The sequence below is a fragment of the Bufo bufo genome, chromosome 9 (genome assembly GCF_905171765.1).
Source record: "Bufo bufo chromosome 9, aBufBuf1.1, whole genome shotgun sequence".
NCBI lineage: Eukaryota > Metazoa > Chordata > Amphibia > Anura > Bufonidae > Bufo > Bufo bufo.
Genome location: NC_053397.1, coordinates 205,302,840 through 205,320,818, shown reverse-complemented (window position 1 = coordinate 205,320,818; position 17,979 = coordinate 205,302,840). Strand labels below are relative to the sequence as shown.

Below are 17,979 nucleotides of genomic sequence, written 5' to 3'. Positions count from 1 at the left end.
AAACAAATCAACAAAATCAGAATGACCTTCCAGGAGATGAACCAGACAAAACACATTTTCCAGCTAAAAGTAATAATAAAAGGCAAAAAAACAAAAACAGATTTCTTTTGATTAAACCATATCCAAATGAAAATCCTCTACAAATTAAAAATTAGAGCACTACAATCCCTACTCAATAGGAGTATTTTACAGCTCTGACTGTGATGAGAATGGCCGTAGCTGTGACTGATGCACTGCTGTTGCAGCAGCCTTCAGGGCCACACTTTTTCTTTGGTCGCCCATCTAGAGGTGGGGGCAGGTAACATTTCATCTGATAACTTTTAGGTAGGAATGATGATTTACGATGCTTCTGTCACGGTAAAACTGGTTAGCTCTGTTTCCACCATGTACGTAACTCAACGGCAGCAGCTTCTGTGTCCTCATTAGGGGCATGGCTAGGATCTCAAAAGATTACAGTCCCATGTAAATAACATCACACCATCTCTCCTGCCCCCTCCAAAATACAGTCCTACGTAAATAGCATCACTCCCCTCTCTTCAGCCCCTCCAATATATAGTCTCATGTAAATAACACTATTTCCCTCCCTTCGCCATATAGTCCCATGTAAATAACATCACACCATCTTTCCAGCCCCATGTAAATAACATCCCTCTCTATCTACAGCCCCCTCCAAAATACAGTTTCATGTAAATAACATCACCTCCTCCACAGCCACCTCCAAACTGCAATCCCATGTAAACATCACCCCCTCAACATTCAGTCCCATGTAAATAACATTGCCCCCTCAACATTCAGTCATTTAAGTAAATAACATCGCTCCCTCCCTCAGACCCCTGTAACATTCAGTCCCATGTAAATAACATTACTCTCTCCCACAGCCACCATCAACAAATAGTCCCATGTAAATAACATCACTCCCTCCCACAGCTGCCTCCAACATACAGTCCCATGTAAATAACATAATGCCCTCCCACAGCCGCCTTCAACGTACAGTCCCATGTAAATGGCATCACCCTGCCCCAGCCCCCTCCAACATTCAGTCCCATGTAAGTAACATCACTCCCTCCCACAGCCGCCATCAATAGTGTTGCGCAAACTTGTGTTTTAAGTTCGACGTCTAAAGTTCAGATTTAGGTTTTCGAAGAATCCCATTATTGATTCTGCTACCACGGACCACAACGAAATTCGGAATCCATATCGGGATTCTTCGATAACCCGAAACCAAACTTTAGACCACAAGTTCGCTCAACACTAGCCATCAACATACAGTACTATGTAAATAACATCACTCCCTCCTACAGCCACCATCAACATACAGTCCCATATAAATAACATGACCCCCTCCCCAGCCACCTCCAACACACAGTTCCATGTAAATAACATCCCTCCCTTCAGCCCTTATATACAGTCCCAGGTAAATCACCACAACTCCCAGCATTCCTTTGCCTCTCCCTTTACTTACCTCTCCTCATGTAGAAGACATCACTATAGCTTCTTCTCCTCTTCACTGCCGTCCTCTCCTGCACTGGTCACATGATGGTGACTTCATCGCAGGTCCTTCCCAACCACTGCCTGTTTTGCTAGTCACATGACCTGTGATGTCACCACAGGTCCTTCAGCTCTTCCAGTGCATTAGATTCAATTGTATTGCCGTCCTGAGGATGGCAATACAGTTGTATCTGGCTGGCAGGCAGGACATTCGGGGCCTGGGACAAAACATCAGGGGCCCAGGCCACGAATGTTTTAACCTAGCAATGCCCCTGGTCCTCATGTAATAGAAGAATCCGGCACTGGACATGAGTCAAAGCTCCAATAATTCATCCCAGCTTCGGTCATCTGTTTTCATTCACAAATTGTCTTCAAACTTATCTTCCAGATTTTCAGTTACAAAAAGATGTTCTCACCCACAACACATATTTCTGCAGCTGTGCGAAGCTAACGTTATTTTTCATTACCCTGTAAATGTAATATCTATAGCAGCGTAGAAAAAAAAGCAGAGGTGTAGCTGGACATTTTTGAGACCCAATGTGAAATCTCTTTCAGCTCCCCCCCATCTCATTAATAGTACGGTTGTTTTTTTTATGTGGGCCTCCTTAAGCAGCAGTGTGTAGGTCAGATGTGTACATTGAATATTCTGAGCCCTAATGCTAAATTTATAAGAGGGCCTATGAAATACAGGTAAAATATATGTATCCAGTACATGCTAAATGGGAGAGCACTTTGCAAAACTGACACGGAAAAGGAGTTGATGGTATACTTAAAGGGGTTGTCTCACTTCAGCAAATAGCATTTATCATGTAGAGAAAGTTAATACAAGGCACTTACTAATGTATTTGTATTATCCATATTGCTTCCTTTGCTGGCTGGATTCATTTTCCCATCACATTATACACTGCTCATTTCCATGGTTACGACCACCCAGTAATCCAGAAGTGGTGGCTATACTTGCCAGAAATCTACGGCAGCTCGGAGCTGTTAGGTGCATGGATTGCTGGAGGATGCACCAAATTTATCATGAGACCTGTGCCTTGTCATAAATTAGCCGAATTCTCCAGTAACGCAGGGGATATCAAGAAAGCACAGGAAGCACCAACCTTGATAGAGCTCCCCCATTGGGTTTTGTGGACCAATAAAAATATAGGTAAAAGCTCAGTAACCTTAAAAATTATATAATTAAACAAAAGAAGAAAACATCTTTAAAGATAATATGCAATTAGAGGGAAATCGTCAATGTATCGCATCTAAGCTATGGCTTTTCAAGACATACAGACATGCTTCTTCCTACAGCTGCTAAATAAATCAACCCATAGACAAAGGTGCATGTGAGAAACATATATTTGTTTAAGAACATTTTAGGCCTGATATTCTCATTAAGCAAAAAATCTACAAAACCTATGGTTCATAGATCCAGTGCCTGCCCTTACCAGATTCTACTTGTCCATGATAAAGAGGATCTGTCATCATGTCCGTTTTTATGTTGTGCTATTCCTTTATTATTTCTACTAAACGTTTAAGAATGAATTGCTAGCAGCTTGCAGTAAAGGTACAGATGGGTGTTACCAGTTGGGGGAGTGTCCCTGCATATTCTGAAACTGGCAGGCCTGATTGGAGTAAGACACATCAACTACTGGTAACACCCAGCAGTACCTTTACTGCAGAGTGCTGACAATTTATTTGTCTCACTTCAGCAAGTGGCATTTATGATGTAGAGAAAGTTAATACAAGGCACTTACTAATGTATTGTTATTATCCATATTACATCCTTTGCTGGCAGGATTCATTTTTCCATGACATTATACACTGCTCGTTTCCATGGTTACGGCCACCCTGCAATCCAACAGTGGTGGCCGTGCTTGCACACTATAGGAAAAAGTGCCAGCCTCTCTGGTGGCTAGGACCATGGGAGCACACATTGGCTGGTGTTTTTTTTTTTTTCTGTAGTGTGCAAGCACGACCACCGCTGCTGGATTGCAGGGTGGTCATAACCAACAATATATCATGTGATGGAAAAATCTAAATTGGGACACCACCATACACATCAGGTGGTCGGTTGATCCAGCCAAAATTAGGTGGTTTGTCCGACATTTACGTAATGCGTATGAGCAGTCAGAGAGGAAGAAACAGGAGATAAAGAAGTAAAAAGTAGAAATGAAATTATATATTTTTTTAACACACTATACAAATGCAGGTACAGGTGTTAGAAAACTGGCTCCCAAAGTAGGAAATCAAGGTCATGGTATACAGGATTTTTATGTTACAACTGTACTAAAATACACCTGCATGACATCACAGGTGACACAGGTGAAAGTACACCTATACGTTCTATAGGCAGCATGCTGTGACAGCTCATGCGTTCTTCTCCACCACTTATTATTATTATTCTGTGCAGAGAACGCTTTCAGTAGTCTCCTTCTGATCAAAGCAATTCATGATAACTTCTGCATACTTCAAATGGTACAGATAAAACATTTGCCTGAAACACAGGAACATGGCAGACTGCCAGCGCTCATGCTTCTCGGTTGCAAAAACTATTTGATGGGAGCAAGCTGACCCATTCTGTACAGATGACAAAGGTGACGATTGGTTCTAATATCCTGGTGTGAAAGTGTTAATGCATATGAATAAGTCTAGATTTATTCTTTATGCCCTTTCATGTATGCAGCATTGTGAATATTCTTTATATTTAGAGTGGATGTCAATCATAAAGTAAACCATTTCCCATCATAGCAGTAAAGGGTTTATATGCTTATCATTTGTATCCCGCATATGGTTTCTCAGTAGGGCTGGCTTAAAGCTTATGAACACCTTCAGGGGCAATTGCATTTGACTTATTTTGAGTTAAAGTCTTTTCTTTTATTGGTCTTTAATAAAAGTTTTCAACAGTTTTTGTCCTATATGCAAAGTGTCTTACATTCAGTTTCACGCTGAGCCATTGCTGCTCTGGCGGCTTGATTTGCAGCCCTCATCTCTGAACTCATGACAGCTCATAAACATAATCTTATCAGTTTAGAATTTAGCTATAATGAGTAGAGATGAGCGAATTTATGAAAAGTTCGATTCAGCCGATTTGCCGAATTTTACAAAAAATTTGCTTCGTGACGAATAACTTCGTCACAAAGCACATTTTTTTGTAAGCAGTGGGTGCAGGGAACAGCGATAGCGCCGCCCCCCCTGTCATTGTACCCCTCAGATGCCACGTTCATACATGATCGCGGCATCTGAGTGTAAAAACAGTGTGAAATGAACATTAAAAAAAATGAAATCATATTTACCGCTTCCATTTGCTCGCGACGGGCCGGCAGCCACCATCTTGCTTAAAAATCTGAAACGAAATCTCGTGCGGCGTGGTGACGTCATACGTCACCACGCATGGGATTTTGGCCGAGATCTTCAATCAAGATGGAGGCTGGTGACCAGTCGTGAGCAAATGGAGGAGGTAAATATGTTTTTTTTTTTTTGTTTTTTTACACTATTTCAGGTTAAATCGTTTCGCTGACACGAAGCACGAGGAAATTCGGCTTCGAGGCGAATCGAATTTATCGTGAAATACGGATCGAATCACACAAAGTGTTCATGAGCTGTTGGGAATTTAGAGATAAGGGCTATACATCCAGCCATCAGAGCAGCAACCTGATGGCTCAGTGTGAAACTGAACGCAAGATACTCTGCAGACAGGCTGAAACTGTAGGACAAAATCAGATAAACATTTTCAAAAAAGACCAAAAATCTAAAAATATATTTACCCCAAAATGAGTCAAATGCAATCATAAAAAAATTGCCTAAGAAGGTGTTCATGCCTGTAAATATTCTGCTTTATGATGCTGGAGGTATGGTAGCTTGGGGCGATGGTAGTTTGAAGGATCCATTGTATCTGCTAAAGAGAGATTATGGCATTTTGTGCACTAGTGACCAAACATTCTGTGTATCTGAAATTTTGTGTTATAAAAGTGAAAACATTTAAATATTTCTGGTATTTTACTTCAAGTATAAACTAAAATAATCTGAATCTGTTGCATTATAATGAAACTTACCGCTTCGCCAATTTTTCCGATGTTTCCTATATCTCCAACTTCACCCTGACAAAGAAAATAAAAGAACAATTGTTATATGGTAAAGTATACACAGTGCCGTATTGACATAGAGCTAAATGATACAATTCTGCCCGTTTGTAGTCACCAATAGGGGGAGCCACTTAGATTGTGAGCCCCATTGGGGACAGAGTGATGCTAATGTCTGTAAAGCGCTGCAGAATATATGTCAGCGCTATATAGGCGAGTATAATGAATAAATAAATAAAGTACAAACAATATGCAATACACTTCTAAGCTCCCTCTAGTGGTGGTCGAAGGCAGACAACATTTTGCAACCTGTTAGGTCTGTTTTTCTGCCTTCTCCTAGGGCAGCATAAAGTAGTAACAGACACCCTGATTTCGGCGGCCTGTCACTTATGTATTTAAGTGCAGTAGATTGTGAGAACTTGGTAATCATGTCAATCAAGTCGTTTTAAGCACCGTCAGTAAGAACTCTAATAAAATTCGTGATGCACGCTCCCTCCAGCTGCTGACTGACAAATTTCACCATTTACACTGTAATATGGAGAAATCTGTCAGTTACTGGCTGGAGGGCGGGCGAGCTCACATCTCACTGGACTCCTTTCCGGCAATGTGCTGCAGAGTTCAACAAGTTCTTAAAATCTGCTTACATTGAATACATCATTGACAGACAACCGAAAGCAGTGTGTCTGTCACCATTTATGCTGTCCTCAGCAAAACCAGCGTCATGGACCTGACAGGTTCCCTTTAACTTTATGTGGCTGCAAGGGCTCAGTGGTTAAGGACGTTTGCTTTGACTAGAGGCTACACGTCCGTTTCCTCTGGTTCCCTCTCAAGTAAGCAATTCTCAAATTCTCCAAAATTAGCTTTTTTTTCTCTACTAGAGATCCATGCACAGCAGTTCACTATTAATTAAAGATAAAAGATGATAATTTCTCTCAAACATTTTGCAGCCATAAACCTCTATAGACATAACAGCCAAGAAAAGCTGAGGAGGAGGAAGAGGAAGCGATTTCAAGTCCCAGATGACAATCTCATCTGCAGTCTGTAAGATTTTCTAAGCACTAGAAGTAGCTGCACTTTTTCGGAGGCAGATAATCACCATTAAGCCTTCTGGGCCTTGTACTCCAGCATATCCTTTACGTCCTGGTCTTCCCTGACAACAAATTAGAGAAAAAATAATGTTTTTGGTGAATGAAACTTTTGGTTTTAAACATGATCACCCCTGCTGTCCCTTGATTTTGGAAAGATATGAACGAGCAGAAGCAATCACAACAGCAAAAATGTCCCCCCATCAACTACCAGTCACTCCCAAGAAGAAGCAGGGTTGACTCCCTTGAAACAGGACTCTTGTTCTTTCTTAGGAGTCCATGCTGCAGGAATTGGGACAATTCACCATTCTCAGATCTCCCTGTTATACATGCATTTATTCTCTTTTCCTTTGTGAGCCCTTTCACCCATGCGGTAATCAGTTTTTCCAGACTAGTGATCTGGGGGTATTTGCCCCCTTGACCAGTCTTATATATGCAATCACCATTTTCAAGTACACTGGTAGGGCATTTGGGCTTCAAGGGATTCCACAAGATTAGACAAACAATGCCTGCCTTTTCCCCAAAAAACAGTACCACAACTGTCCATAGGTTGTATGTGGTATTGATGCCAAGCTCCATTCAATTCAATGTAACTTAGCTTTAATACCAGGCACAAACCATGGACAGGTGTGGTGCCGTTTCTGGAACATTACAGTATAATTTATTAGATTGGAATCTTATGAATCACATGGAGGTAGCTGGCCCAACAGGTCACCCCAGATACTGGGTAATTTTTTGACACCACTATCATGAATCAAACCCTTTAGCAAGTGCTTAATTACAGTTGGATATGCAGCCAGGCGGTTTTGAACACTTCAAAAATTCAGTCCAAAAGCAATATTTCTGTAGTAAGTTGAGTCCAAGAACACCCCGAACCACATTATATTAATATACAGCTTTTTATACTTGAGTTTGTGTCATTATTGCCTGAAGACCGTGAAGAAAAGTGTCTTGACTAAAGAGATTGCCATGTGGTTGTGCACCAATCACGTGTACCTCACATCCAGTGATATCCTTCGTTCTTTAGCTGAGAGCACCCAAAACATGGAATGTATATTGGGGTCTCCAAGGCCAAGGACATTTTGTACAGTCTGCGAGATGTATATTGCATTGAAATAAGTTATCCACAATTGCCTTTGTGTGTCTTTGACACTTCATTTAGTCCCTAAAGCTTATAAAGAGATGTCTTCTTGTTTACAAGTTCTGCTAAACGACTCAGATTTATTTGCACTTTTCAATTTGGGTTCATGTATTTTTATAGGAAGTCAATTTCTGCCATTAACACAATACAAGCAAAGGTACACAAACATGACCATAACTCATGTGACTTCGTGAGTACAAACAATGACCATAACCATGACCATACTGTGACTTGGTGACTAAGAACCATGATCTTAACCATGATGACCATAACCCTAACTCATGACCTGTTGACTAATGACCACAAACATAACTCATGTGACTTGGTGACTACAACCCATAACCATAAACATGACAATAACCCTAACTGATGACCTGGTGACACGAACCATGACCTTAACCATGACCATGACTTGGTAACTACGAACCCTGACCATAACCATAATTTATATGACTATGGTGGTGTTGCCTGACCATTCTATTGAAGGAGGGGTGTATATATTAGATCTTTTTATTACTAAAGATAAGTCAAAGCAATTAGGAAATAGAAGGTGGTATGGTATTTCACATTGCTATGATGGCTGATATAGATTAGCTTTGATCTATAATTAAAATATTAGCTCATCCCAAATTCCCATGAATATCCAGAAGGATAACAATAGCTCAGCAGGAAAGACATGTGGTCCTCATACCAGAAAAGAGAAGCAAAACCCAGCTTGAAACTAAGCAATGAAAAGCAGTGACGATTATGACAAACAACTAAATAACTAATAATAACTAATAAATTACGTAACTAAAAGCCCTAGAGTAAGGAAAGCCATCAATCTGTTCCAGATTTCCCAATGAAGCACTTTGTAATATGGAAACAGTATCTCTGAAGCCCAGGAGTAAATCTCATGATGTTAGCTTCTGTACGAAGACCTTAGTTAGGTTTTGTATCAGATGGTTGATCCATTTATATAAATAAAAAAACGTGACACATTTTCTTGCAATAAAATTTATAAAGTATTAGTGAAAACTCATTATTAGGAGATCGGATGACTTATAGACATATAATACAACACAAAGGTGTACAAGAAACTTACAACTGGTCCGAGACCACCTGGTGGTCCTAGAGGTCCTTCATCTCCCTGCACATACAAAAAATGAAATATTAGAGGTAGAACACAGAAAGAGTGTAGACAAGGCACAATGAACTTTTTGGACAGGGGAGTCACTGGTTAGGGAGGTCACTGTTAATGCCAGTGAGGGGCTGAGATGCCTCTTCTGGGAGAGGTAGTGCAGAGCAGTGGGGACCAGAGCAGTGTTGGAACGCCAGCACCAGGGGATCCATGGAGGGGTTAAGCTTCTATGTTATTTTTAGCATGTTTTAACCACCCATTTCTTTTTTTTTTTCTTTTTTAATTCTCCCAGGAAAACCCCTTTTAGGCTCCATTTACACCTCCGCAATTCCATTCTGCATTTTGCGGAACGGAATTGCGGACCCATACATTTCTATGGAAGTGCGGCCCCGATCGGAATTGCGGACCCGCACGTCCGGGTCCGCAATTCCGATCCTGAAAAAAATAGAACATGTCCTATTCTTGTCCGCAATAGCGGACAAGAATAGGCATATTCTCTTAGTGCCGGCAATGTGCGGTCCGCAAAATGCGGAACGCACATTACCGCTGTCCGTGTTTTGCGGATGTGCGAATGGACCAAACTCATAGGGCCAGATTTATCATTAGCTCAAGTCAAAATAATGTAGTATAAAAGTCACAAATTTTTGCGCAATCGCTAAAACTGCGCAACAATTTGCGACTTTTATTGGCTCTGCGCTATGCTCGCCAGTTTTCTGAAAGTGGGCGTGTTTTATTATGTAAATTAATCTCTAGACAGATTTACTATTGCGCCAATTTAAAAAGTCGCAAAAAATTGCGCAATTTCACTCCAGTGAGGACCATGCTTATCTTATGCGACTTTTTAATAGAACATGCGACTTTTTCGTAAAGACGTGCGACTTTTGTAAAGCCGCTTACTGAAGGATAAACTGCTACCGTCAAACCACATATATCATAGTAATAAAGGACCATTAATAAATCTGACTTAGCCAAAAGTGACTTTGGACATATGTAAAAGTGGAGTAAGATGCAAGTGTAATGATAAATCTGGCCATAGACTCTTTGACAACCACTAGAACCATGATAAATTGTAATTGAGGCTCATCTATTACTTGCATATAAAAAAAAAATTGTAAGGCATAATGTTATAATGTCCAATCAGACAAATTTTTGTATTTCTGCATGTGTACATAGGTTTACAGACCACTATGAGCAGATGCTCAAATTTTTTGTCCAGGATGAGAAAACATGACTGCTTTTTTCTAAAACAGGGATCCTAAATCTGCGGCCTCCAGCTGTTGCAAAATTCCCAGCATGCCCTAATAGCTGTAGGCTGTCCAGGAATGTTGGGAATTGTAGTTTTGCAACAGCTGGAGGGCCGCAGGTTGGGCATCCCTGTTCTAAAAACAGGTCCCTTTGGTTGTGTCTGGTGTTTTTGGAAGAAAGAATCCATGTTTTTCTAATTCTGAACAGCCTTTGTTAGACTAAATAGAGAGAATTTCATCTTTAAGGCATATCAAAAGTTTAGATTAATGGGTTCTGATTGTTGAGGCCAGAGGTGGACTGGGAACTTAAATGTCCCTGGAAACCTAAAAGTGGCCCTATGTTGTAGGCGAGTCCGAATTGACAGAAGATGGGCAACACAAGTAGACAGGACCAGCAATATTGTAGTGCAGCACAAAATACCGCCCCTGCAGAGCCAAATACCAAAATGCAGCACAAATTACCACCACCCTCACTGTAGTATTTAAATGTACTACTGTCCTGAGGACGGCAATGCAATTGAATTCAGGAAAGCATCAGATCATTCTGTACCTGGCCAGCGGCCACGAGAAGGGCTCAGGTGGCCCCCTTGGCATCAGCCCCACCAGGAAATTTCCCTGTAGGGTATATGGCCAGTCTGCCTCTGGTTAAAATCCTCACAATCTCTAGAATGAGGGGAGAAACCCCTCACATATCACACTTTCTCCTCACTGCAGAGGACAGAATTGAGTTCTATTGAGCTCGTCTTGTGCAGCGAGGAGGGAACATGATATGTATGTGCTTCTCTCCCCTCGTTCTAGAGATCAGGGGGGGGGATCTCAGCACTCAGACTCCCACCTATTAAATCTTTTTTTGATGTGCTATGTATATATATATATATATATATATATATATATACACACACACACACTCACCTAAAGAATTATTAGGACCACCATACTAATACGGTGTTGGACCCCCTTTTGCCTTCAGAACTGCCTTAATTCTACGTGGCATTGATTCAACAAGGTGCTGATAGCATTCTTTAGAAATGTTGGCCCATATTGATAGGATAGCATCTTGCAGTTGATGGAGATTTGAGGGATGCACATCCAGGGCACGAAGCTCCCGTTCCACCACATCCCAAAGATGCTCTATTGGGTTGAGATCTGGTGACTGTGGGGGCCATTTTAGTACAGTGAACTCATTGTCATGTTCAAGAAACCAATTTGAAATGATTGGAGCTTTGTGACATGGTGCATTATCCTGCTGGAAGTAGCCATCAGAGGATGGGTACATGGTGGTCATGAAGGGATGGACATGGTCAGAAACAATGCTCAGGTAGCTCGTGGAATTTAAAACGATGCCCAATTGGCACTAAGGGGCCTAAAGTGTGCCCAGAAAACATCCCCCACACCATTATACCACCACCACCAGCCTGCACAGTGGTAACAAGGCATGATGGATACATGTTCTCATTCTGTTTACGCAACAAATTCGGACGGATTGAATGTCTCAACAGAAATCGAGACTCATCAGACCAGGCAACATTTTTCCAGTCTTCAACAGTCCAATTTTGGTGAGCTTGTGCAAATTGTAGCCTCTTTTTCCTATTTGTAGTGGAGATGAGTGGTACCCGGTGGGGTCTTCTGCTGTTGTAGCCCATCCGCCTCAAGGTTGTGTGTGTTGTGGCTTCACAAATGCTTTGCTGCATACCTCGGTTGTAACGAGTGGTTATTTCAGTCAACGTTGCTCTTCTATCAGCTTGAATCAGTCGGCCCATTCTCCTCTGACCTCTAGCATCCACAAGGCATTTTCGCCCACAGGACTGCCGCATACTGGATGTTTTTCCCTTTTCACACCATTCTTTGTAAACCCTAGAAATGGTTGTGTGTGAAAATCCCAGTAACTGAGCAGATTGTGAAATACTCAGACTGGCCCGTCTGGCACCAACAACCATGCCACGCTCAAAATTGCTTAAATCACCTTTCTTTCCCATTCTGACATTCAGTTTGGAGTTCAGGAGTAGTGACGAGCGAACTTCTGTTTTAAGTTCGGCGTCTAAAGTTCGGCTTCCGGTTAGCGGAGAATCCTGATATGGATTCCGAATTCCGTTGTGGTCCGTGGTAGCGGAATCAATAATGGCCGATTATTGATTCCGCTACCACGGACCACAACGGAATTCGGAATCCATATCGGGATTTTCCGCTAACCGGAAGCCGAACTTTAGACGCCAAACTTAAAACAGAAGTTCGCTCAACACTATTCAGGAGATTGTCTTGACCAGGACCACCCCCTAAATGCATTGAAGCAACTGCCATGTGATTGGTTGACTAGAGAATTGCATTAATGAGAAATGGAACAGGTGTTCCTAATAATTCTTTAGGTGAGTGTATATACATAGCAAAAGTTTTTGAAAAGTTATTGACCCTTTAAGTAATTCTAAATCTTAAAAGACTTTAAACTAATGAGATTTGTGGGAAACCAGTAGACTTACCTCTGCACCTTTTGGACCTTGGGGACCTGGAGGCCCTCTGTCTCCAATAAGACCCTAGAAAGAAATATGCATTACCACTCGCTGTTACATCGCAGTTATGAAAATCCACAGCTCACATGTAGCAATGTCCTCAAGTGTTGGCAAAAGTCAGGTACTTTATTAACGCTTTGGAAAAATACCATGGAAAATACACCTATTTTAGCAGGAATATACAGTAGGTGTAAGGCTACTTTCACACCAGCGTTAATATTTTCCGGTTTTGAGATTTGTCATAGGGTATTAAATACCGTAAAAAAACGCTTCCGTTTTGTCCCCATTCATTGTCAATGGGGACAAAATGTAACTGAACAGAACTGAATGCTCCAAAATGCACTCCGTTCCATTGTCATACAGGAGAGCAAACCGCGGCATGCTGCAGTTTGCTTTCCGTCCTGGAATGCGGAGCAAAACGGATCCGTCATGACCCACAATGCAAGTCAATGGGGACGGATCTGTTTTCTCTGACACAATCTGACACAATAGAAAATGGATCCATCGCCCATTGACTTTCAGTGGAGTTCATGACGGATCTGTCTTGGGTATGTTAAAGATAATACAACCGGATCTGTTCATAACGGATGCAGACGGTTGTATTATCAGTAACGGAAGTGTGAAAGTAGCCTAAATGAGAGTTCAAATGCACAGAGTTGATGTAAAAAAAAATATTACCTTTGGTCCTTCAGGTCCATTTAGCCCTGGCAAGCCAATGTCTCCTGGAAATCCCTGGGTAAAAAGTTACATAATAATGTGTTAAGTTTAAGTAACATATTACCTACAAGGGGTTGTCCAGGATTGATGATTTATCCTCCTATCAGCGGTACTGGAAGTAGGCGCTGGAACTGCACAGTACAGCTCATTGTGTAGTGGATGGAGCTGGTTCCTGCAGTGCTGCTTCCACTGAAGGTAGCGAGGAGCTAAGAGTTAGTGAGCACCTACCTCCACCGCCTGAGCTACTTTGGATCAGCTGATCGGGGGGTTGGGAGTATGCCGATCAGATATAGATGGCCTATCCTGAGAATAGGCCATCAATTTAAAAATCCCAGAAAGTAAATACCCTCACCTTGAATACCACTGTGTATTTTGTAAACTAAATAGGGCAAAATTCTCTGCAAATGTATTTTATTAATATGTCCAGCCAGTGGTTAGAGGTTCACTTTTCTGAGGCAGATCTCCTCTTTTATAGACACATATATAAGATAAACTTTGTGCTGCTGACAGCTGACAGTAGGGGGGAGGCTAAATGCTGACTGCATTGAAGTTGATATAAACCAGTAGGCAGCGAACTCCAAAGCTCCCTCTAGTGGAGGCAGCTGGAAGCCAAAATATTATCATGCAACTTTGTCTATTTGGTGCTTTGTAACCGAAAAATGGAGCTCGGACTGCAATAAAGATCTATTAATAAACAACGTGGTTTTAATAGGTGGACATTCACTTGAAGGTGAATTAGAATTATTGATATATCTCAATGAAAAAAGTTTTGAGAAAAGTTAGCGAGGCCTTAAATGTAAATTAAAGTATGTTAGTTCCAAAACAATTTTGTGGGATCAGAGCGAGATTTTTATTTGTCGATCTTAAATGTACATAAAGTATAGCATGGCAAGCCTCTCACCACCCATTGATATACATCCTATTCAATTCCCATCCCCACAGATTACTCTGGGATCACAGCCCTTACCTTTAGAAGTTATTGCATTATACAATATTAGATGGCTTTTTCCCTCATATAGAAAAATTTGACACTTTCTTAGTACAAAAGAAAAATGTCAAAGCATGGTGGCTTTTTAAAACCATCATACTGATCAGAGCAGGACTATTGGTATAGAAAATATGGGAAATCTACCCAAACCCTCCATCATATGCTATAATATGTGCATTTTGGTTCAAAAGTTCTGATGGTGGGGGGATCAAGCAGGTCTTGGCCCCCTCCTCCATATCCTTTTTCTAATACCGCACAGCATGTAGAGGAAACTATAATTTGCTCTGTTGTGGTTATTTACAGGACCATAGTGACTGCTGTTGATTGCTGATTTGGGTCGTTGTTATTTCTGGGCACTGTATGGAACTATTATTTCAGCACTGTATGGTACTCTCTTGTCACTGGATTTCACTATTATTTCCACATCAAAATATTCAGTCACACATGAATTTCACCATAATAACTGAAAAAAAATCTCTTTGCACTAGCAAATTTTAAGTATTGTAAAGTGTAAATTTTATTAGCAACAGTTAACACATCCCAAAATAGGGATTTGCAACTTTTTGGATATTTGCCATTGTTGCACCACTCACTTCAGTTTTTATAAATGGGTGGGAAAGTGGTTAGTCTGATGACCTAATTGATCAACTTTTAAAAAGTGGAGTAACACAGAAGTGTTAGACTTATTGTAGCACTGTACTTTGGAAAAACTTTTCATATTGTCATAGTGATACATAAAATATTTAGATTAGTGGGGAACCGAGCACTGGGACCCCCACCGATGCCCATACCCCTCAGGGCCCCCTAAAATGAACAGAACACCAGATCGGGCATGCTTATTTCTGCTCCATGTGTAACTATGGGAATTCCAGAGACAGCCAAGTACAGGGCTAGGCTATTTCTTGAACTTCCACAGAGATGACTAGAGTGGCAATGCACATGTCTGACCAGAGTATGGGGTACCCGTTCTCATGATCATTTGGGGTCCCAGGGGTAGGACCCCCACAGATCTAATAGATATCCCCTTTCTTGTGTATAGGGGATAACTTGTCACAACCAGAATACTCACTGTGATACACATATCACTGGGTCATTTGTTTGGCAGTATTATTTCAGCTTTGTATGGTACTGTTATTTGGTCACTGTATGAAAGTGTATGACAAATATGGTTCTTGTTGCCATGTGTATGCTTCGCTTATGTAATCTATGACACATTGTACAAAGTCATTCATGCATTTGGAACAAGTCACTAAAACACTGCTGGATGTATTTAAAGGTCACTGCCATATACATGCTTTAATTAGTAGGATACAACCTTGAGAAAAAAGTGCATGAGAAGATTTCCAGACACAGAGTTTACGGCCAGCATCCCTATGCCAATACCAACTTTTCCTGGTGTGAAAATGAGCAATCAACATGAGCTGGGAAGGGAACTTGGCCAAATGAAACTAATCAGTGATAACTTATGTAAACTATATTGATGTGGACATGTTAGTGGATTATTTAAATAAAGGCCAATAGACTATCAAACATCCCATCCATCAATGTTGTGAAGGGGTATGGAATGAAGTACTGCGCTCCAATTCGTTAGGTGCATCTCTGTGATGTCCTTTATGCATTGAAACGGTATGTAACATATGGATACTGTGCATTCCTACTACACCATACGCTGGTCATCGCACTGCATGCCCTGCCTTGCACCCACATGGAAAGTTAACATCACGGGCACCCAAACTTCCATCAGGAAGGAAACGCCAGCATCAGGGTGTGCCCCGAAGGAGTAACAGGTGTACCCTCCATTGGCTTTACCTGCTATAGGGAGCAACGGCCTGAGGGAGACTACCGTAACACATCATATCCAGCCCTAGGGAGCAACGGCCTGAGGGAGACCACCGTAACACATCATATCCCGACCTAGGGAGCAACGGCCTGAGGGAGACTACCGTAACACATCATATCCAGCCCTAGGGAGCAACGGCCTGAGGGAGACCACCGTAACACATCATATCCAGCCCTAGGGAGCAACGGCCTGAGGGAGACTACCGTAACACATCATATCCAGCCCTAGGGAGCAGCGGCCTGAGGGAGACCACCGTAACACATCATATCCAGCCCTAGGGAGCAACGGACTGAGGGAGACTACCGTAACACATCATATCCAGCCCTAGGGAGCAACGGCCTGAGGGAGACCACCGTAACACATCATATCCAGCCCTAGGGAGCAACGGCCTGAGGGAGACTACCGTAACACATCATATCCAGCCCTAGGGAGCAGCGGCCTGAGGGAGACCACCGTAACACATCATATCCAGCCCTAGGGAGCAACGGCCTGAGGGAGACTACCGTAACACATCATATCCCGCCCTAGGGAGCAACGGACTGAGGGAGACTACCATAACACATCATATCCAGCCCTAGGGAGCAACGGCCTGAGGGAGACCACCGTAACACATCATATCCAGCCCTAGGGAGCAACGGCCTGAGGGAGACTACCGTAACACATCATATCCAGCCCTAGGGAGCACCGGCCTGAGGGAGACCACCGTAACACATCATATCCAGCCCTAGGGAGCAACGGCTTGAGGGAGACTACCGTAACACATCATATCCCGCCCTAGGGAGCAACGGCCTGAGGGAGACTACCGTAACACATCATATCCAGCCCTAGGGAGCAACGACCTGAGGGAGACTACCGTAACACATCATATCCAGCCCTAGGGAGCAACGGCCTGAGGGAGACCACCGTAACACATCATATCCAGCCCTAGGGAGCAACGGCCTGAGGGAGACCACCGTAACACATCATATCCAGCCCTAGGGAGCAACGGCCTGAGGGAGACCACCGTAACACATCATATCCAGCCCTAGGGAGCAACGGCCTGAGGGAGACTACCATAACACATCATATCCTAAAGGTAGATTTAGACGGCCAGATAAATCGGCCAGATTATCAGGAACCTGTGAATGCTCGTTCCCAACAATCTGCCTGTCTAAAGGTGCAGTCGATCACCCGATAAACGAGTGAAACGCTCGTTCATCGGGTGAAACTGTCATTCATGCAGGCACCTAAACTATGCTCATCCTCGTACTGTGGAGATGATCGCTGCATGTAAATACAACGATTCACCTCCACTGAGCGAGCAGCCAACTGTCGGGAAAGAAAGCTTTCTTCCAGACAATCGCCTTTAGCTTGGCCCATGGAAATCCACCTTTAGAACTACCACCACTCCAATCCTCTGCTCTGGCTTCTCAAGGGCTCTCTGCATTAGTAGTTCAGCATGTTCAAAATTGCTGAGAGACCCTATTTAAGGTGGAGTAGCAATTTATTCTGTGATTTTGTATATACCGTATATGACTGCAACTATTACCTCTGGTCCAGGGGGGCCTGGCAAACCCTGTGGTCCACGATCTCCAACTTTTCCCTAAAATATACAGGAAATCATTAGAACTTCAGGGCTTTATTTTTTAAACGGTTTATTATTTGGTTATTTTCCATGCATTGTGTTTAACCATTGGTATATTTTATTTTTGTATTAATCCAAGTGGAGACTGTGCTGCTGAAAATAAATTTGGCAAAGCAGTTCTTTAGTAGATGTGATTTGTTGTGATGGTAGTTGTGTTG

General features: G+C 42.2%; 1 protein-coding gene across 1 annotated transcript in view; it reads right to left on the bottom strand.

Annotated features, from left to right (window-relative positions):
• Positions 1–17,979, bottom strand: part of COL24A1 (collagen type XXIV alpha 1 chain) — a 241,707-nt gene that overhangs the window by 85,042 nt on the left and 138,686 nt on the right. Inside the window, exons 19-24 of the mRNA XM_040407488.1 lie at positions 17,726–17,779; positions 13,331–13,384; positions 12,623–12,676; positions 8,869–8,913; positions 6,655–6,708; positions 5,532–5,576 (exon numbers count right to left, since the gene is read on the bottom strand). Coding sequence (XP_040263422.1) covers positions 5,532–5,576; positions 6,655–6,708; positions 8,869–8,913; positions 12,623–12,676; positions 13,331–13,384; positions 17,726–17,779 — 306 coding nt within the window. The remainder of the gene's footprint in view (positions 1–5,531; positions 5,577–6,654; positions 6,709–8,868; positions 8,914–12,622; positions 12,677–13,330; positions 13,385–17,725; positions 17,780–17,979) is intronic.